Source organism: Rhinopithecus roxellana, chromosome 12, assembly GCF_007565055.1.
Source record: "Rhinopithecus roxellana isolate Shanxi Qingling chromosome 12, ASM756505v1, whole genome shotgun sequence".
Taxonomy (NCBI): domain Eukaryota; kingdom Metazoa; phylum Chordata; class Mammalia; order Primates; family Cercopithecidae; genus Rhinopithecus; species Rhinopithecus roxellana.
The window spans coordinates 120,731,174-120,746,496 of record NC_044560.1 but is presented as its reverse complement, the minus strand read 5'-3'; the positions used below and the strand labels follow the sequence as shown (position 1 = coordinate 120,746,496).

General features: G+C 42.1%; 1 protein-coding gene across 5 annotated transcripts; it reads right to left on the bottom strand.

Moving 5' to 3' along the window:
• Window positions 1-340: 340 nt before the first annotated feature.
• ZNF211 (zinc finger protein 211) lies at window positions 341-13,236 on the bottom strand. Of its 5 annotated transcripts, XM_010386990.2 has the most exons (6): window positions 13,174-13,236; window positions 10,304-11,422; window positions 9,682-9,720; window positions 8,997-9,123; window positions 3,041-3,196; window positions 341-2,405 (listed from the first exon to the last, which is right to left on the bottom strand). In XM_010386990.2, the coding sequence occupies exons 2-6, from the start codon at window positions 10,331-10,333 to the stop codon at window positions 931-933; spliced, it is 1,827 nt and encodes a 608-aa protein (XP_010385292.1). In that variant the 5' UTR covers window positions 10,334-11,422; window positions 13,174-13,236; the 3' UTR covers window positions 341-930. The 5 variants fall into 5 exon arrangements, with proteins under 5 accessions (XP_010385292.1, XP_010385294.1, XP_010385293.1 ...); XM_010386992.2 differs by lacking the exon at window positions 3,041-3,196; XM_010386991.2 differs by lacking the exon at window positions 9,682-9,720.
• Window positions 13,237-15,323: the final 2,087 nt, after the last annotated feature.

Sequence of the window (15,323 nt, the reverse complement as noted above, 5' to 3'; positions counted from 1 at the left end):
ACTCTGTCACCCAGGCTGGAGTGCAGTGGCACGATCTTGGCTCACTGCAAGCTCCGTCTCCCAGGTTCACGCCATTCTCCTGCCTCAGCCTCCTGAGTAGCTGGGACTACAGAGGCCCACCACCACACCCAGCTAATTTTTTGTATGGGCAATAATTCAAATTCAGATTATGCCAAAACTGGAAAGACAGTTGTATTTTTCCATTATACTGTTGTCTCTGAGGCATACAAATAATATGACACCTCCCTCTCCCTCCAAAGGTGTTTACTCTGTAAAGCTGGCAGGGCCCAATTCTGTTTTTGAACCACCTTAAAGAGTGAATCAAATGCCAAGATAAAGGTAGCTTAAATAATAATGCCTTTATTATTGTAAAAAACAAAGCAATGTGAGGCAAGCAGTTCCAAAGTTGGTGACTTAGAGGCTCGAAAAAATCCATGGAGGTGTCACATGAAACCAACATGTCTTGAAAAAAAAAAAAAAGAGTCCTTCTTGGCAAGCTGCCAACAACACTCATATTGGGTTCTCTGGCACAAAGCTGGGTCAAGTTCATGCCCTAACTTGTCAGAGAGGACGACTCAGACTATTCATGATCTCTTCTAGCAAATGGGGAGAAACAGAGGTCTGCTTCCTTCAGCAGGTTCAGGAGGTAAATGATGCACATTATGTGGACCTCACAGGCGGTAGACGTGATACGGCTTCTGCCTTAGAAACTGTCAGTGACATAAATGGCAAGAGCCATATATGGCAGGTGAGAAAGTCTAACACTTTCTAAATGGCAGGTTAGAAAGTGTAACACATACCTGGAACTTAAGGGGAATCTGCCTACTGCATATCCTTAGATGGGGCTTCCAGTTCAGGGACTGGTCTCTCTCACAGGTGTACTCCTTCAGTATAATTACACTAAAAGGAAATTGCATATTCTCAGTACAGTTAAGGCTTTTCTCCAATGTGAACTCTCTGATGTTGAATGAGGACAGATTTGCAGCCAAAGGACTTCCCACATTCACTGCACTGATAAGGCCTTTTTCCAGTGTGAACTCTCCGGTGTTGAATGAGGCTAGAACTTTGGCTAAAGGATTTCCCACATTCACTGCACTCATAAGGCCTTTCTCCAGTGTGAACTCTCAGGTGTTTAATGAGGTTAGATTTACAGCTAAAGGATTTGCTACATTCACTGCACTCAACAGGCCTTTCTCCAGTGTGAACTCTCTGGTGGTTCTTAAGGTTGGAGCTATGGCTAAAGGATTTCCCACATTCCCCACACACATAAGGCCTTTCCCCTGTGTGGACTTTCCGGTGTGAACTGAAGCTGGAGCTTTGCTTAAATGATTTCCCACATTTACTGCACTCATAGGGTCTTTCTCCAGTGTGAAGTCTCCGGTGGTGAATGAGGCTGGAGCTTCGGCTAAAGGATTTTCCACATTCATTGCACTCATGAGGTCTTTCTCCAGTGTGAACTCTCTGGTGGTAAATGAGGCTGAAGTTTTGGCTAAAAGATTTCCCACATTCGCTGCATTCATAAGGCCTTTCTCCAGTGTGAACTCTGCGATGCTGCATGAGGTTGGACCTTTGGCTAAAAGATTTCCCACATTCGCTGCATTCATAAGGCCTTTCTCCAGTGTGAACTTTCCTATGGCTATTGAGGCTGTAGATCTGACTAAAGGATTTCCCACATTCAGGGCACACATAAGGCCTTTCTCCAGTATGAACTCTCTGATGTATAATGAAACTGGAGTAGTAGGTAAAGAATTTTCCACATTCATTGCACTCATAAGGCCTTTCTTCACTGTGGACTTTCTGGTGCTGAATGAGGTTACATCTTCGCGTACATGCTTTCCCACATTTGCTGCACTCAAAAAGCCCTTCTCTAGTGAGGATTCTCTGGTCCTGAACAAGTGTGTCTGTGTGGCTAAAGGCTTTACTGCATTTTCCCCAGTTGCGATGCCTTTTTCCACTGTAAAAGGCCACCACACACTTGTTACTATTATTTGGCTTCTCCCCTGTTTGAGTGGCCTCTTGATGGAGAAACCTCATGTTGGCCAGGAAGTCTTTCCTGATCTCCCTACAGGTGAAGGGCTTCTCCGACACATGGACTGTGCAGCTCTTTGTAAATGAGGCTGTGTCCACATAACTTGTGAAAGGTGCCTCTTTAATGTGCTGCCTCTGGTGCTGTTGAAGATTTGCATTGATGTAGAATTGTTTTCCATATGTGTGTAGTTTCTGCCCACAGTTTGTTCCTTGGTGTTCAGCCAAGTGCAAAATATCTCTCAAGACCAGGCCACATATTTCACAGGAGTAGGCATTCTGGGAAGATGAACCTTCTTTGGAAGTCCTGAACTGTGGCACTCCTTCTACAGAAATTCTCTGTTCAGGTGTTTCCTCATGTTCCACTCCATGCCAACAACCTAAAAGTAAAGAGGTCATCGTAAAGTACATGTTACCTTTATTAGGAGGAGGCAATGCAATCGCAAATGCACATCAGTTATAGCAAAGAACCAGTATATGGGCCTGTATTCAGGAAAAGTGAGTCGGGGGTCAGGTTGAGGAAGCACCTGTTGTGCATTACTGGTCCCTAAGGTTATGGAATAGGGTGGGCCTTCCCAGGTACAGTACACAAGGCTAAGGTATGGCCCAGGACTAAGAGGCATGTTCTACAATTAATTCCTCTGATAACAGCTTTTAGCGGGATCGTATCTGCTGGTGACAAGTGATGCTGTGAAGTGTAGGTCTAGGCCCAGGAAAATCTCACTGGAACAGTAACTAGTGTTTAGGGACTATTAAGGGAGATATGCACACTTCAGGACAAAATAATATTACAGAATGCTACAGAGGGAACAGTGTAAAGAACAGATGGGATAAGGAGTCCAGAGAGGTGAGGATTAGCGTTAGCTAGAAGTCAAAATAAAAATGACAAGTAGGAAAAATAACAAGTTTGTAAACTGTTAAGAATGAAGAGGGGAAGGTCAAAGTGAAGTGTCTCGGGCAATGGCATCAAGACAAGTCAAACAGGACAGGTTCTTGGTGCAATTTAAACACAGACCTGATGACAAGCCTTTTCCCAAGTGCCATTCATGTAGGCCAGGCCCTCTCTGATCCCATCTTGCTGAGGCTGGAGTCATGAACATCCTGTGAAGAACAGAGGACACTTTCCCTAGTCCTAGTTGAGCAACTACATGAGACCAGGATGATGTAAGTCCTAAGGGAAAGACAGGACACGTGAGCAACTAACACTGGCCCAGAAGAACTGGGCACAAAAAAGAACAAGAAAAGTTAAAGAAGTTTGTATAAATTCAAGTTAGTGTTGTAACTTTAGGATGTTAAATGTAATTCCCATGGTAACTATTTTTTAAAAAGAGCTACATTAAGTATACAAAGAGCTGGGCGTGGTGGCTCCCGCCTGTAATCCCAGCACTTTGGGAGGCTGAGGTTGGTGGATCAACTGAGGTCAGGAGTTTGGGACCAGCATGGCCAACACGGTGAAACCCTGTCTCTACTAAAAATACAAAAATTAGCTGGGTGTGGTGGTGTGTGTTTGTAATCCCAGGAGGGGTTACTCAGGAGGCTGAGGCAGGAGAATCGCTTGAACATGGGAGGCAGAGGTTGCAGTGAGCCAAGATCGCCCCACTGCACTCCAGCCTGGGCGACAGAGCGAGACTCCATTAAAAGAAAGAAAGAAAGAAAGAAAAAGTACACAAAGGAAATGAAAGGAATTAAAAAGTTTCACTACCAAAAAAAAAAAAAAGTGAGCCAAACACAAAAGAAGCAGTAATGTAGGCAATTAGGATCAAAAAAGCTATAAGGCTATTAAGACATGGGGAAAACAAAGAGCAAAATGATAGAAGTCACCCCTTCCTTATCAGTGATTACCTTAAACGTAAATGCCTTAAACTCTCCAAACTTTTAGCTTAAACTCTGCCAAAAGACAAAGATTGGCAGAATGGGTTAAAATGAAAACAACCCATGATCCAACTTTATGATGTCTACAGGAGATTCGCTTTAGATCCAAAGATATAAATAAGGTGGAAGTGACAGGCTACAAAAAGATATTCCATGCAAATAGCAAGCAAAAAAGAGTAAGAATGGCTACACTAATATCATACAATAGAGACTTTAAATCAAAAACGGTAACAAGATATATAAAAGGATATTATATACTAATAAAAGGTCAATAGAGCAAGAGGATATAACATAAACACTTATGCACCTAATAATAGACCATCAAAACACATGAGGCAAAAATTGACAGAACTGAAGGGAGAAATGGATGGTTCTACAATAACAGTTAAATGCAGCAATACCTGACTCTCAGCAGTGGACAGAAGAATCAGAGAGACTTGAGAAAACAGAGGACCTAAACAACCAACTAGCTCTAACAAATATATAAAGAGCATTCTACCCAACAACAACAGAATACACATTCCCTTCATGTGTACCTAGAACATTCTCCAGGACAGACCATAAATTAAGCCTCATTTGATTTAGAAAGACACATATCATACAAAGTATCTTCTCCAACCACAGTGGGATGAGGTTGGAAACTCTTAATAGAAGGAAACTAAAAAATTTACAAATCTGTAGAAATTAATACAATACTGAACAACCAATGGGGCCATGAAGAAATCAGAAGGGAAATAAATTGGAGATACAGTAAAAGCAGTACTAAAGGGGAAACTTATAGCTATAAACATTAAAAAGATGAAAGATCTCAACTCAACAATCTATTTTTACAACTTAAGGGATTATAAAAAGAGGAACAAACTAAAACCAAAGCTGGCAGGAAAAAAATTAATAAAGACTAAAGCCTAGATAAATAAAATACAGAAGAGAAAAACAATAGAAAAAAAATCAACAAAACCAAAAGGTGTTTCTTTGAAAAGGTTATCAAAATTGACAAACCTGGCCTGATGCAGTGGCTCATGTCTGTAATTCCAGCACTTTGGGAGGCCGAGGGAGCAGGTGGATCACCTGAGGTCAGGAGTTCAACAACAGCCTGGCCAATGTGGTGAAACCCTGTCTCTATTAAAAATACAAAAATTAGCCAGGTGTGGTGGCATGTTCCTGTAACCCCAGCTACTCGGGAGGTCAAGGCAGGAGAATTGCTTGAATCCAGGAAGTGGAAGTTGCAGTGAGCCAAGATCACACCACTGCACTCTAGCCTGGGTGTCAGAGCAAGACTCCATCTCAGAAAAAGAAAAAAAAGACAAACCTTAAAGAAAAGCCCTTGACTTGATGGCTTCACAGATGAATTCTACCAATCATTTAATTAAGAACAAATACTTATCCTTTTCAAATTCTCTCAAAAAACTGTAGCGTACACACTTCTAAACTCATTCTATATGGCCAGCATTACCCTGATTCCAAATGACGCAAAGATTGTGTAAGAAAATAAAACTTGGCCAGGCGCAGTGGCTCAAGCCTGTAATCCCAGCACTTTGGGAGGCCGAGACGGGCGGATCACGAGGTCAGGAGATCGAGACCATCCTGGCGAACACGGTGAAACCCCGTCTCTACTAAAAAATACAAAAAAAAAAAAAAAAAAACTAGCCGGGCGAGGTGGCGGGCGCCTGTAGTCCCAGCTACTCGGGAGGCTGAGGCAGGAGAATGGCGTAAACCCGGGAGGTGGAGCTTGCAGTGAGCTGAGATCCGGCCACTGCACTCCAGCCCGGGCAACAGAGCGAGACTCCATCTCAAAAAAAAAAAAAAAAAAAAAAAAAAAAAAAAGAAAATAAAACTACAGACCAATATCCTTGATTATTAACGCAAAAACCATCAACCAAATATTAGCAAACTGAATTCAACAGCACATTAAAAGGATTATGCACTACTACCAGATAGAATTTATTTGTGGAATGCAAGGATGGTTCAACAAACAAAAACTGATCAAAGTGGTGGCTTGCACCTGTAATCCCAGCTACTTGGGAGGCTGAGGCAGGAGGATCGATTGAGGCCAGGAGCTTAAGACCAGCCTGTGTAACATAGCAAGACCCCATCTCTAAAAAAATTAAAACAATCATCTCAGCTGATGCACTAAACGGATTAGACAATATGCAACACTTCTTCGTGGAAAAACACACAGTAAACCAGGAATAGGGGGAAATTACCTAAACATAATAAAATCCATATGCAAAAAAACAAAAAAACAAAAAACCCACAGCTAAAATTATACTCTACAATGAAAGACTGAAAGATTTTCCCCTAAGATTAACAACAAGATAAGGATGCCTACTTTTAGCCCTTCTGTTCAATGTAGCAATTAGGCAAGAAAAAGAAAGAAAAGGGACTAAAATGGGAAAAGAAGAGTAAAATTATCCCCGCTCACAGATGATATACATGGAATAACATAAAGATTCCACGAAAAAACTGTTACCTGTAATCCCAGCACTTTGGGAGGCCGAGACGGGTGGATCACGAGGTCAGGAGATCGAGACCATCCTGGCTAATACGGTGAAACCCCGTCTCTACTAAAAAATACAAAAAACTAGCCGGGCGACGAGGCAGGCGCCTGTAGTCCCAGCTACCCGGGAGGCTGAGACAGGAGAATGACGTGAACCCGGGAGGCGGAGCTTGCAGTGAGCTGAGAGCCAGCCACTGCACTCCAGCCTGGGCAGCAGAGCAAGACTCCGTCTCAAAAAAAAAAAAAAAAAAAAAAAAAAAAAAAAAAGAAAAAACTGTTACAACTAATAAGCAAATTCAGCAAATAGAAGAATACAAATACAACATGCCAAAATCAGTTACGCTTCTATACGCTAATGACGAACAATTTGAAAAGTAAACAATTCCACTTATATCAAAAAGAATAAAACATTAAAGATTAACTTAACAAGTAAAAGCCTTGTACACTAGAAACTACAAAATATTGCTAAAATGAATTAAATAAAACATTAATAAAAAAATATATCACATGCCTGTTCATGGACTAGAGGGCTCAATATTGTTAAGATGTCTATACTAGACAAAGTAATCTATAGAAAGCGTGATACCTATCAAAATCGAAATGATGTTATTTTGCAGAAATAAAAAAATCCATCCTAAAATTCATTTGAAATATTAAGAGACACAGAATAGCTAAAACAATTTTGAAAAGGATGAAAGTTGCAAGACTCACAGTTTGTAATTTCAAAACTTACTGCAAGGCTATAGAAATTAAAACTATGGTACTCTCATAAAGAAAGACATATAGATCAATGGACTAGAAGAGACCCCAGAAATAAACCCTCAAATATCTGGCCAAATGATTTTTGACCAGGAGAAAGAAGACAAATTTTCAACACATGATGCTAGGAAAACTGGATATCTACATGTGAAAAGAATGAAGTTGGTCCCTTACCTGACACCACATATAAAAATTAATTCAAAACAGATCAAAGATCTGAATGTAAGCACTAAAACTATAAAACTCTTAAAACAAGGAAAAAGCTTCATGACACTGGACTTGTTAATGATTCCTTGGATATGATATAAAAAGCATAGACAATAAAACAGTAAAACTGAATTCATCAAAATGAGAAACTTGTACATCAAAGGATCCTATCAACACACTAAAAACGTAACCCACAAAATAAGAGAAAACATTTGCAAATCACGTATCTGATAAGGGAATATCTAGAACACACAGATAACTCTTAAAGCTCAATAAAAAATTATATTTAACACTTTTAATTACAATTAATAAAACCCAACTTAAAAATAGGCAAAGGACTTGAATAAAAACATCATTTGAAGATATACAAATAGCCAATCAGCACATGAACAGATGCTCAGTATCAGTAATCTGCAAATCACAACCACAACAAGATATCACCTCACACCAATCTGGATGACTTATCAAAAAAAATCAGAAAATAACAAGTGATGGTGAGGGTGTGAAGAAACTGGAACCTTTGTCTGCTGCTTGTGGGAATGTAAAATGGTGCAGCTGCTATGAAAAACAATTTTGGTGGTTCCTTAAAAATTAAAAATAATTACCTTATGATCCAGAAATTCTGCTTTTGGGCCAATACCCAAAAGAATTGAAAGCAAGAACACAAATATGTATCTGAACACCCATGTTCACAGTAATATTATTCACAACAGCCAGAAGGTGAAAACAACCTGTGTCCACTGATGAAGGAATGGATAAACTAATACATACAAAAGAATATTATTCAGCCTTAAAAGGAAGCAATTCTGATACATATTACAACATGGATGAACCTTGAAGATATTATGCTAAGTGAAGTAAGCCAGACAGAAAAGAACAAATATTGTGTGATCCCACTCATATGAGGTACTTACAGTAGACAAATTCATACCGACCAAAAGCAAAATGGTGGTTGCCAGGGGATGGGAAGAGTTACTGTTTAATGAGTACAAAGTTTCAGTTTTATAAGATGAAAAAGTAGTATAGAAGGATGGTGGTGATAGTTGTACAACAATGTGAATGTGCTAAATGCTGCTAAACTATATACTTGAAAATGATTAAAATAGTAAAGTTTGTTATATATATTTTACAATTAAAAACAAAAAGAAGAACACCTTCGAGGAGGTTTTCATAAGAACAGTCTGTGTAGTGTCTCTGTGGCGCAATTCGTTAGAGCATTCTGCTGTTAATGGAAAGGTTGATAGTTCAAGAACAGTTTCTGTAAATAGTGACAATGTCAGTGACTGCATTTCATGTCACAGTCAAGCACAAATAAATGTCAGGGTACATGAAGGGAGGGAAAACTGGATGCCATAGATCTAGAAAGTTACCAGACAGGGAGAAGGCAAGTCAGGTGGGATCTATTAGGCTTACTATAAGACTTGGATAAGGATTGATCCCAAATCCTTACCCAAGATGCTTTTGGGCTGGGATGATAAGGGAAGTAGGTTTGGGTTGCACTCAGTCTACAACATCTACCCAGGGAACTGGGGAAGGAGGCAGTGCCTATGGTCCAGATATGAGGACAGAGCTGCTCCTGAGGAAAAGGAGAAACACAGCCTAGTACAGGGTACAAGGGTGAGTATGAGGGCCTTACCCAGGGAGGACGTAAGTGCAAAGTTCTCTAGCATCACATCGAAGTACAGGCGTTTCTGAGCCTCATCAAGGAGATCCCATTCCTCCCAGGAGAAGTACACGGCCACATCTTCAAAGGTCACACTTCCCTAGCATAATAGGGATTGATGAAACCATGAACAGTCTCACTTTGGAAGACTCAAAATCCATGTCCCCATACATTCTCCTCCCAAGCTCCACAAGTCAGAAGGGACACCAGACCTTGGTGTCATTGATCCCTGCTGTCTCTTCACGTTCCCATTAGTCACTGTGTTCATTCTGTTTTCCACTCTGTATCCTGTCAACACTCGGGTTAGATAAATCTCCCTCCTCTGATCCCAAACTCCAACTTCCTCACAATAGATGCCAAACTTCACAGAAATGAGGGAAATCTGCAGTTCCCTGAACCAGTTCAGACTCACCCCCAAGGAGTTCCAAAAGCTGGTACCCGCTATCATAAACTTTCACCCCTTTACATTGGCTGCTCCAAATGGAAACATTGGCCTGGACTTAGCACCCTGAGCTCAGGGATTCTCTAGAGTTCTCAAACCAACAGCTGAGAGAATGGTAGGTGAGTCCCATTACACCCCAAATCTAAAGAAATTATCTGTGTGGGGAGGGAGGAGGGACATTCCAGACCAGTGAGGGGCTGAGATACCTCCACTTACCTGTGCAAGCTTGAAAAGTACCTCTGTAGCTATGGGAACCTGTGGAAAGACGCAGGCCTCAGAGGAATGTGATCATGGTAGTGCTCCATGGGCACAGGCCTTCCCTGTACCCTTGCCTCGGCCGAGAGCCACGTAACTTTGGGTCGACAGTCTAACCTGTGAGCCTCAGTCCTTAGTGCTGCCTCTCACCAATTGTGTGGCCTTGGAAAAATATTCAACCTCCCTCTGCCTCAACGTCCTCATCCATCTCTAAAGTCTTTTCTTCCACTGAACAGCCCGCAGAGGATTTTTCAAATCCTAACTCAGATGGTGTCTCTCGTTTAAGCTCTCTATGGCTCCCACGGCCCTAAGAATAAAGGTAGATCTCTCTCAAACTTTGTTCCCTGCAGTAACAATGTGGAGCCCAGGTTCCTGAATGCCCCCTTCTCGGTCGGTCATCCAAGCTCTGCAAGCGCCGGTCCTGTCCCTTGTCCCCCTGCCCACCACATCGGATGTCAGAAACAGGGGCCCCACCCACGGGCCTCAGTGTCCCCGACCCTGTGCTACAGAAGCGAGAGCTGGTGCCCCTCACTTGGGATTTAAGAATCTCGGCCGGGGGAGGTCCGGAGATCGCAGCGCTCACCGTAGTCGGGTTCCTCAGTGCGGTCGCCATCCGAGTCTGTGGGCGGAGCTGGACCGGGAGCTGCTGGCGACTGGGGGGGAACACGAGCACCACTATCCCCAGGCAGGCCTGGCAGGCGGCTCTGCCCCCGACTCTCAGACCCGACTCTCGCGCCTTCACGGTCCGTCACTTCGATTCCAAAGAGGCACACCAAGGAGGCTAACGGCTAGAACGGACCGGAGGGCACCCAAAATGACCGCTGCGAAGACGCCAGAAGTCCCGCCCTGAGAGGCACGCCCACACGGAAATGCCCCTATCTTGGATTTTCATTGGATCAAAGTACTGCCGCTCGACGCAAAGCTTTCTGGGAAATGTAGTCTCCCCAAGGCTACGGCGGACGGCACCTTGTGTGCAGACTGCTGGGAGCGCTAGGAAACTGAGTCTGCCGCCCTCCAGGGCGACTGAGGGGCTTCGGTGTTTGAGGTCTTAAGTAGGTTGACACTTGAACAACACAGGTTTCAGCTGTGCGGGTCCATTTACACGTAGGCTTTTTTTTTTCCCCCAATAAACGTTACTTCGAGTGTGCTCCTTTAGCTCCCCCACCTCTTGCCGCAGAGACAAGACTCATTCTCTTGCCCAGCGTGAAGAACACAAGGATGAAGACCTTTATGATGATACACTTCCACTTAATGATTAGTAAATGTATTTTCCCTTCCGTATTATTTTATTTTCCTTTTTTTATTGGGTGAAATGTCAATGAGCCTCTTATAATTTTCCTGATACCCTTTCTCTAGTCTGTTTTAGAATTAGTATAGTTCTTACACTAAAATATACATAATGCATATATCAAACAAAATGTGTAATCATATATATATGTGTTATGCATATATAATACAAAATGTGTTAATCGATTGGGAGTTTATGTAATTCATAAGGCTTCTGGGCAACTACATAAGGCTTCCGGGCAACAGTCGGCTATTAGTAGTTAAGGTCTAGGGGAGTCAAAAGTAATACGAGGATTTTCAATTCCGTGGGGGTCGATGTCAGCTGTATATCAGTCTCTAGTGTAGAGGATCACTTCAGTACTTAGACATCATTTCAGATTCCATGCAGCCCACCCCAGCAGATCTCCACTGGTAGCTGGAAGTGAAAAAACGTTATCTTATTGCTCTTCAAATGCATGCAGCCTGAAGTGTTAAAGTTACTTTTTGTAGGTTTTGTCAGGGACAAAAGACGCCAGACAGGGCTATGACGGGAAGATAGTGGAGGGATAGTGGGCAGCCCTGAATCCAATGGACAAGGAAAGTTCCCTGCTTCTGGTGTCCCCAGAAAACGCTCTCCTGCCTGCAAAGTCAGTTTTGTTCACAAAACATGAAGCTTTAATACATGAATGTTCATTTTCCTTGTATAATCAAAACATTTATTTATTTATTTATTTTGAGACAGGGTCTCATTCTGTTGTCCAGGCTGGAGTACAGTGGAACAATCATAGCTCATTGCAACCTTGACCTCCTGGGTTCAAGTGATCCTCTGGCCTCAGCCTCTTGAGTAGCTGGGACTACAAGCACACCACCACACCCGGCTAATTGAAAAAATTATTGTAGGAATGGGGTCTCCCCATAGGGCCCAGGCTAGTCTCAAACTCCTAGGGCCATGCAATCTTCTTGCCTCAGCCTCCCAAACTGCTGAGATTACAAGTGTGAGTCACCATGCCCAGCCAAAAGTTTTTAATGCATAAAATATCAAATTATGATCATTATTTTAAACAGGGCCTCACTCTGTCACCCAGAAAGTTTATATTATTTTAAGGTACATATATGCACATTGTTAAATGTACACATATACATTTTATATATACTAGATCAAATTTTACATTTCACAATAAAAATCATCCTTTAGGACAAATTAATACCAATAAAATTAAATTAAATTAAAAATTGTAAAATGATTTTATCAAATATATAATGTATTTCTTTACACATTTACTACAAAAATTTGTAAGTGGAATGACTACTATTGTACATTTGGTTAGATCTCACAATGGGCTTGTCATTGTTTTTAGGAAAAAGGTTAGAGTTCTTGGCTGGGCTGATATTACAGAACCAACCATTACATATTGCTTCACCTCCTACCATGTATCTCCTCTACATCCCACACATGCTGGATTTCTTCAGACCCCTGAAAGCTGTGTGTGCATTCACATGCAGGGATCTTTCCAGGTTACTTTTTTCCTACCTGAGACTGCTGAATCCTATTATGCTTTAAAAATTCATACTTTCAGGTAACCAACTGAAAAACTAGTGAAAAATGACACAACTCGCCAGCCACGGTGGCTCACGCTTGTAATCCCAGCACTTTGGGAGGCCGAGGTGGGCGAATCACCTGAGGTGAGGAGTTCAAGAACAGCCTGGCCAACATGGTGAAACCCCGTCTCTACTAAAAATTCCAAAATTAGCTGGGGGTGGTGGCGGGCACCTGTAATCCCAGTTACTTGGGAAGCTGAGGCAGGAGAATCAGAATCACTTGAACTTGGGAAGCGAAGGTTGCAGTGAGTCGAGATTGCGCCACTGCATTCCAGCCTAGGTGACAGAGCGAGACTCTGTCTCCAACAACAACAACAAAAGGACACAACTCTTTCTGTCCAAATTCAATGTTTCCATCCATTGCACGTACTCAAAACTTCCCAGTACTCCTCATGAGGTAATGAAGCACAATTAGCTGAAGTAAGTTTTGTATAATCATATAAAATTTTCAGGGCTGGATTTGGTGGCTCACGCCTGTAATCCCAGCACTTTGGGAGGCTGAGGCGGGCGGATCACAAGGTCAAGAGATCAAGACTATCCTGGCCAACATGGTGAAACCCTGTCTCTACTAAAAAATACAAAAATTACCTGGGCGTGGTGGCGCATGCCTGTAGTCCCAGCTACTCGGGAGGCTGAGGCAGAAGAATTGCTTGAACCCAGGAGGTGGAGGTTGCAGTGAGCCGAGATCATGCCACAGCACTCCAGCCTAGTGACAGTGCAAGACTCCGTCTCAAAAGAAAAAAAGAAGAAACATCTTGATTAAAAACTGAAATGGGCAAAGACTTTAGGTTTAGATACCTCACCAGAGAAGATACACAGATGACAAATAAGTGTATGAAAAGATAATTCCTGTCATATGTCATCAGGGAAGCGAAAATTAAAACAGCAGTGAGATACCACTACACATCCATTAGAATGAACAACCTCTGACAACTGCAAATGACTGAGAAAATGTACAGCAACAGGAGCTCTCATTGCTGATGGGATGCAAAATTGTACAGCCACTTTGAAATGGAGTTTGGTGGTTTCTTACAAAACTAAACACACTTTTACCATACAATGTGGTAACCATATTTTTCAGAATTTATCCATATGAATGGAAAATTTATGTCCACACAAAAACCTGTACATGTTGGCATACCTTGGAAGCAACAAAAATGTCCTTCAGTAAGTGAATGGATTAGAAACTGTAGTATATCAAGACAATAGAACATTACTCAATGCTGAAGGTCAATCATCAAGACATGAAAAAACATGGAGGTACCTTGTATGCGTACCACTAAATGAAAGAAGCCAATCTGAAAAGGCAATATGCTGTATGATTCCAATTAATGACATTTGAGAAAAGGTAAAAGTATGAAAGAGCAAAAAGATTAGTGGTTGCTGGGGGTTTAGAAGGGTAGGAGGGATGAATTTGTGGGGCACAGCGGATTAGTAGGGCGATGAAACTATTTTATATGACACTCTAATAGTGGACACGTGTCATTGTACCTTTGTCCAAACACAGAATGTACAACACTAAGAGTGAACCCTAATGTAAAGTAGGGACTTTGGGTGATAATGATGTGTCAGTGTAGGTTTACAATTGTTACAAATGTGCCACTCCGGTTGGGGTTGGTGGTGGGGCGGGCCGGGCGGCTATGCATATGTAGGTGCAGGGAGTATATGGATATCTCTTTACTTTTCCCTTAATTTTACTGCAAACCTAAAAGTGCTCTTAAAAACTTAGTAATAGGCCAGGCGCGGTGGCTCACGCCTGTAATCCCAGCACTTTGGGAGGCCGAGACGGGCGGATCACGAGGTCAGGAGATCGAGAACATCCTGGCTAATCCGGTGAAACCCCATCTCTACTAAAAGATACAAAAAATTAGCTGGGCGAGGTGGCGGGAGCCTGTAGTCCCAGCTACTCGGGAGACCGAGGCAGGAGAATGGCGTGAACCCAGGAGGCGGAGGTTGCAGTGAGCTGAGATCGCGCCACTGCACTCCAGCCCGGGCGGCAGAGCGAGACTCCGTCTCAAAAAAAAACAAAACAACTTAGTAATAAAAAAGATTGTGTCAGCACCATAAGGTAGGGTGGGGAAAAAAAGATTAAAAAAAAAAAAATTGTGGCTGCCTCAGAGGCATATTCTGCGTCCTCTTGAAAGATAGTTGGGGATCAAAATTTTCCCTGTAGATGAAGCCACAAGTGGCATACCTTGTAAACCCTTTTATGCGGAGGAATTAAGTGTCCAAATAACAAGTATTTCACAGGATAGCAGTCAATGACCTGGTAGTGTAATCAAGGGCAAGAATATGTTTGAGAAGATAGTTGACAAGGAGGTCTGAGATAATGACATGTGAATGGATATACGGGCAATTGTGCACATTGGGGAGATTTTTTATGGTATAAAAACCATCACCAGTCACTCTTGAATTGTGCTTTGACCACATGATTTGTTTCACTTCCAGGCAAGCTCCTGCTTTTTGGACACTGTACTGTTTCTTTTCCATAGCATATTTTCCCTGTGTTTACAAATCACTCTCTGCTCTGCTCTGCTTAAATACATGCTCAAATATTATCTCTACTACAAGGACAACCCTGACCTATTTCCTATAGAAATTCTACCTACTTCACATGTTGGTTATTACTTGGTGCTGATATTCTGATATTTTCCATAGAATCTGTCTCTTAATAACTTAGTGTATGTTTTCCAATATTTTCATTATTATTTCCAGACCACATCTCTCAATTTGAATAA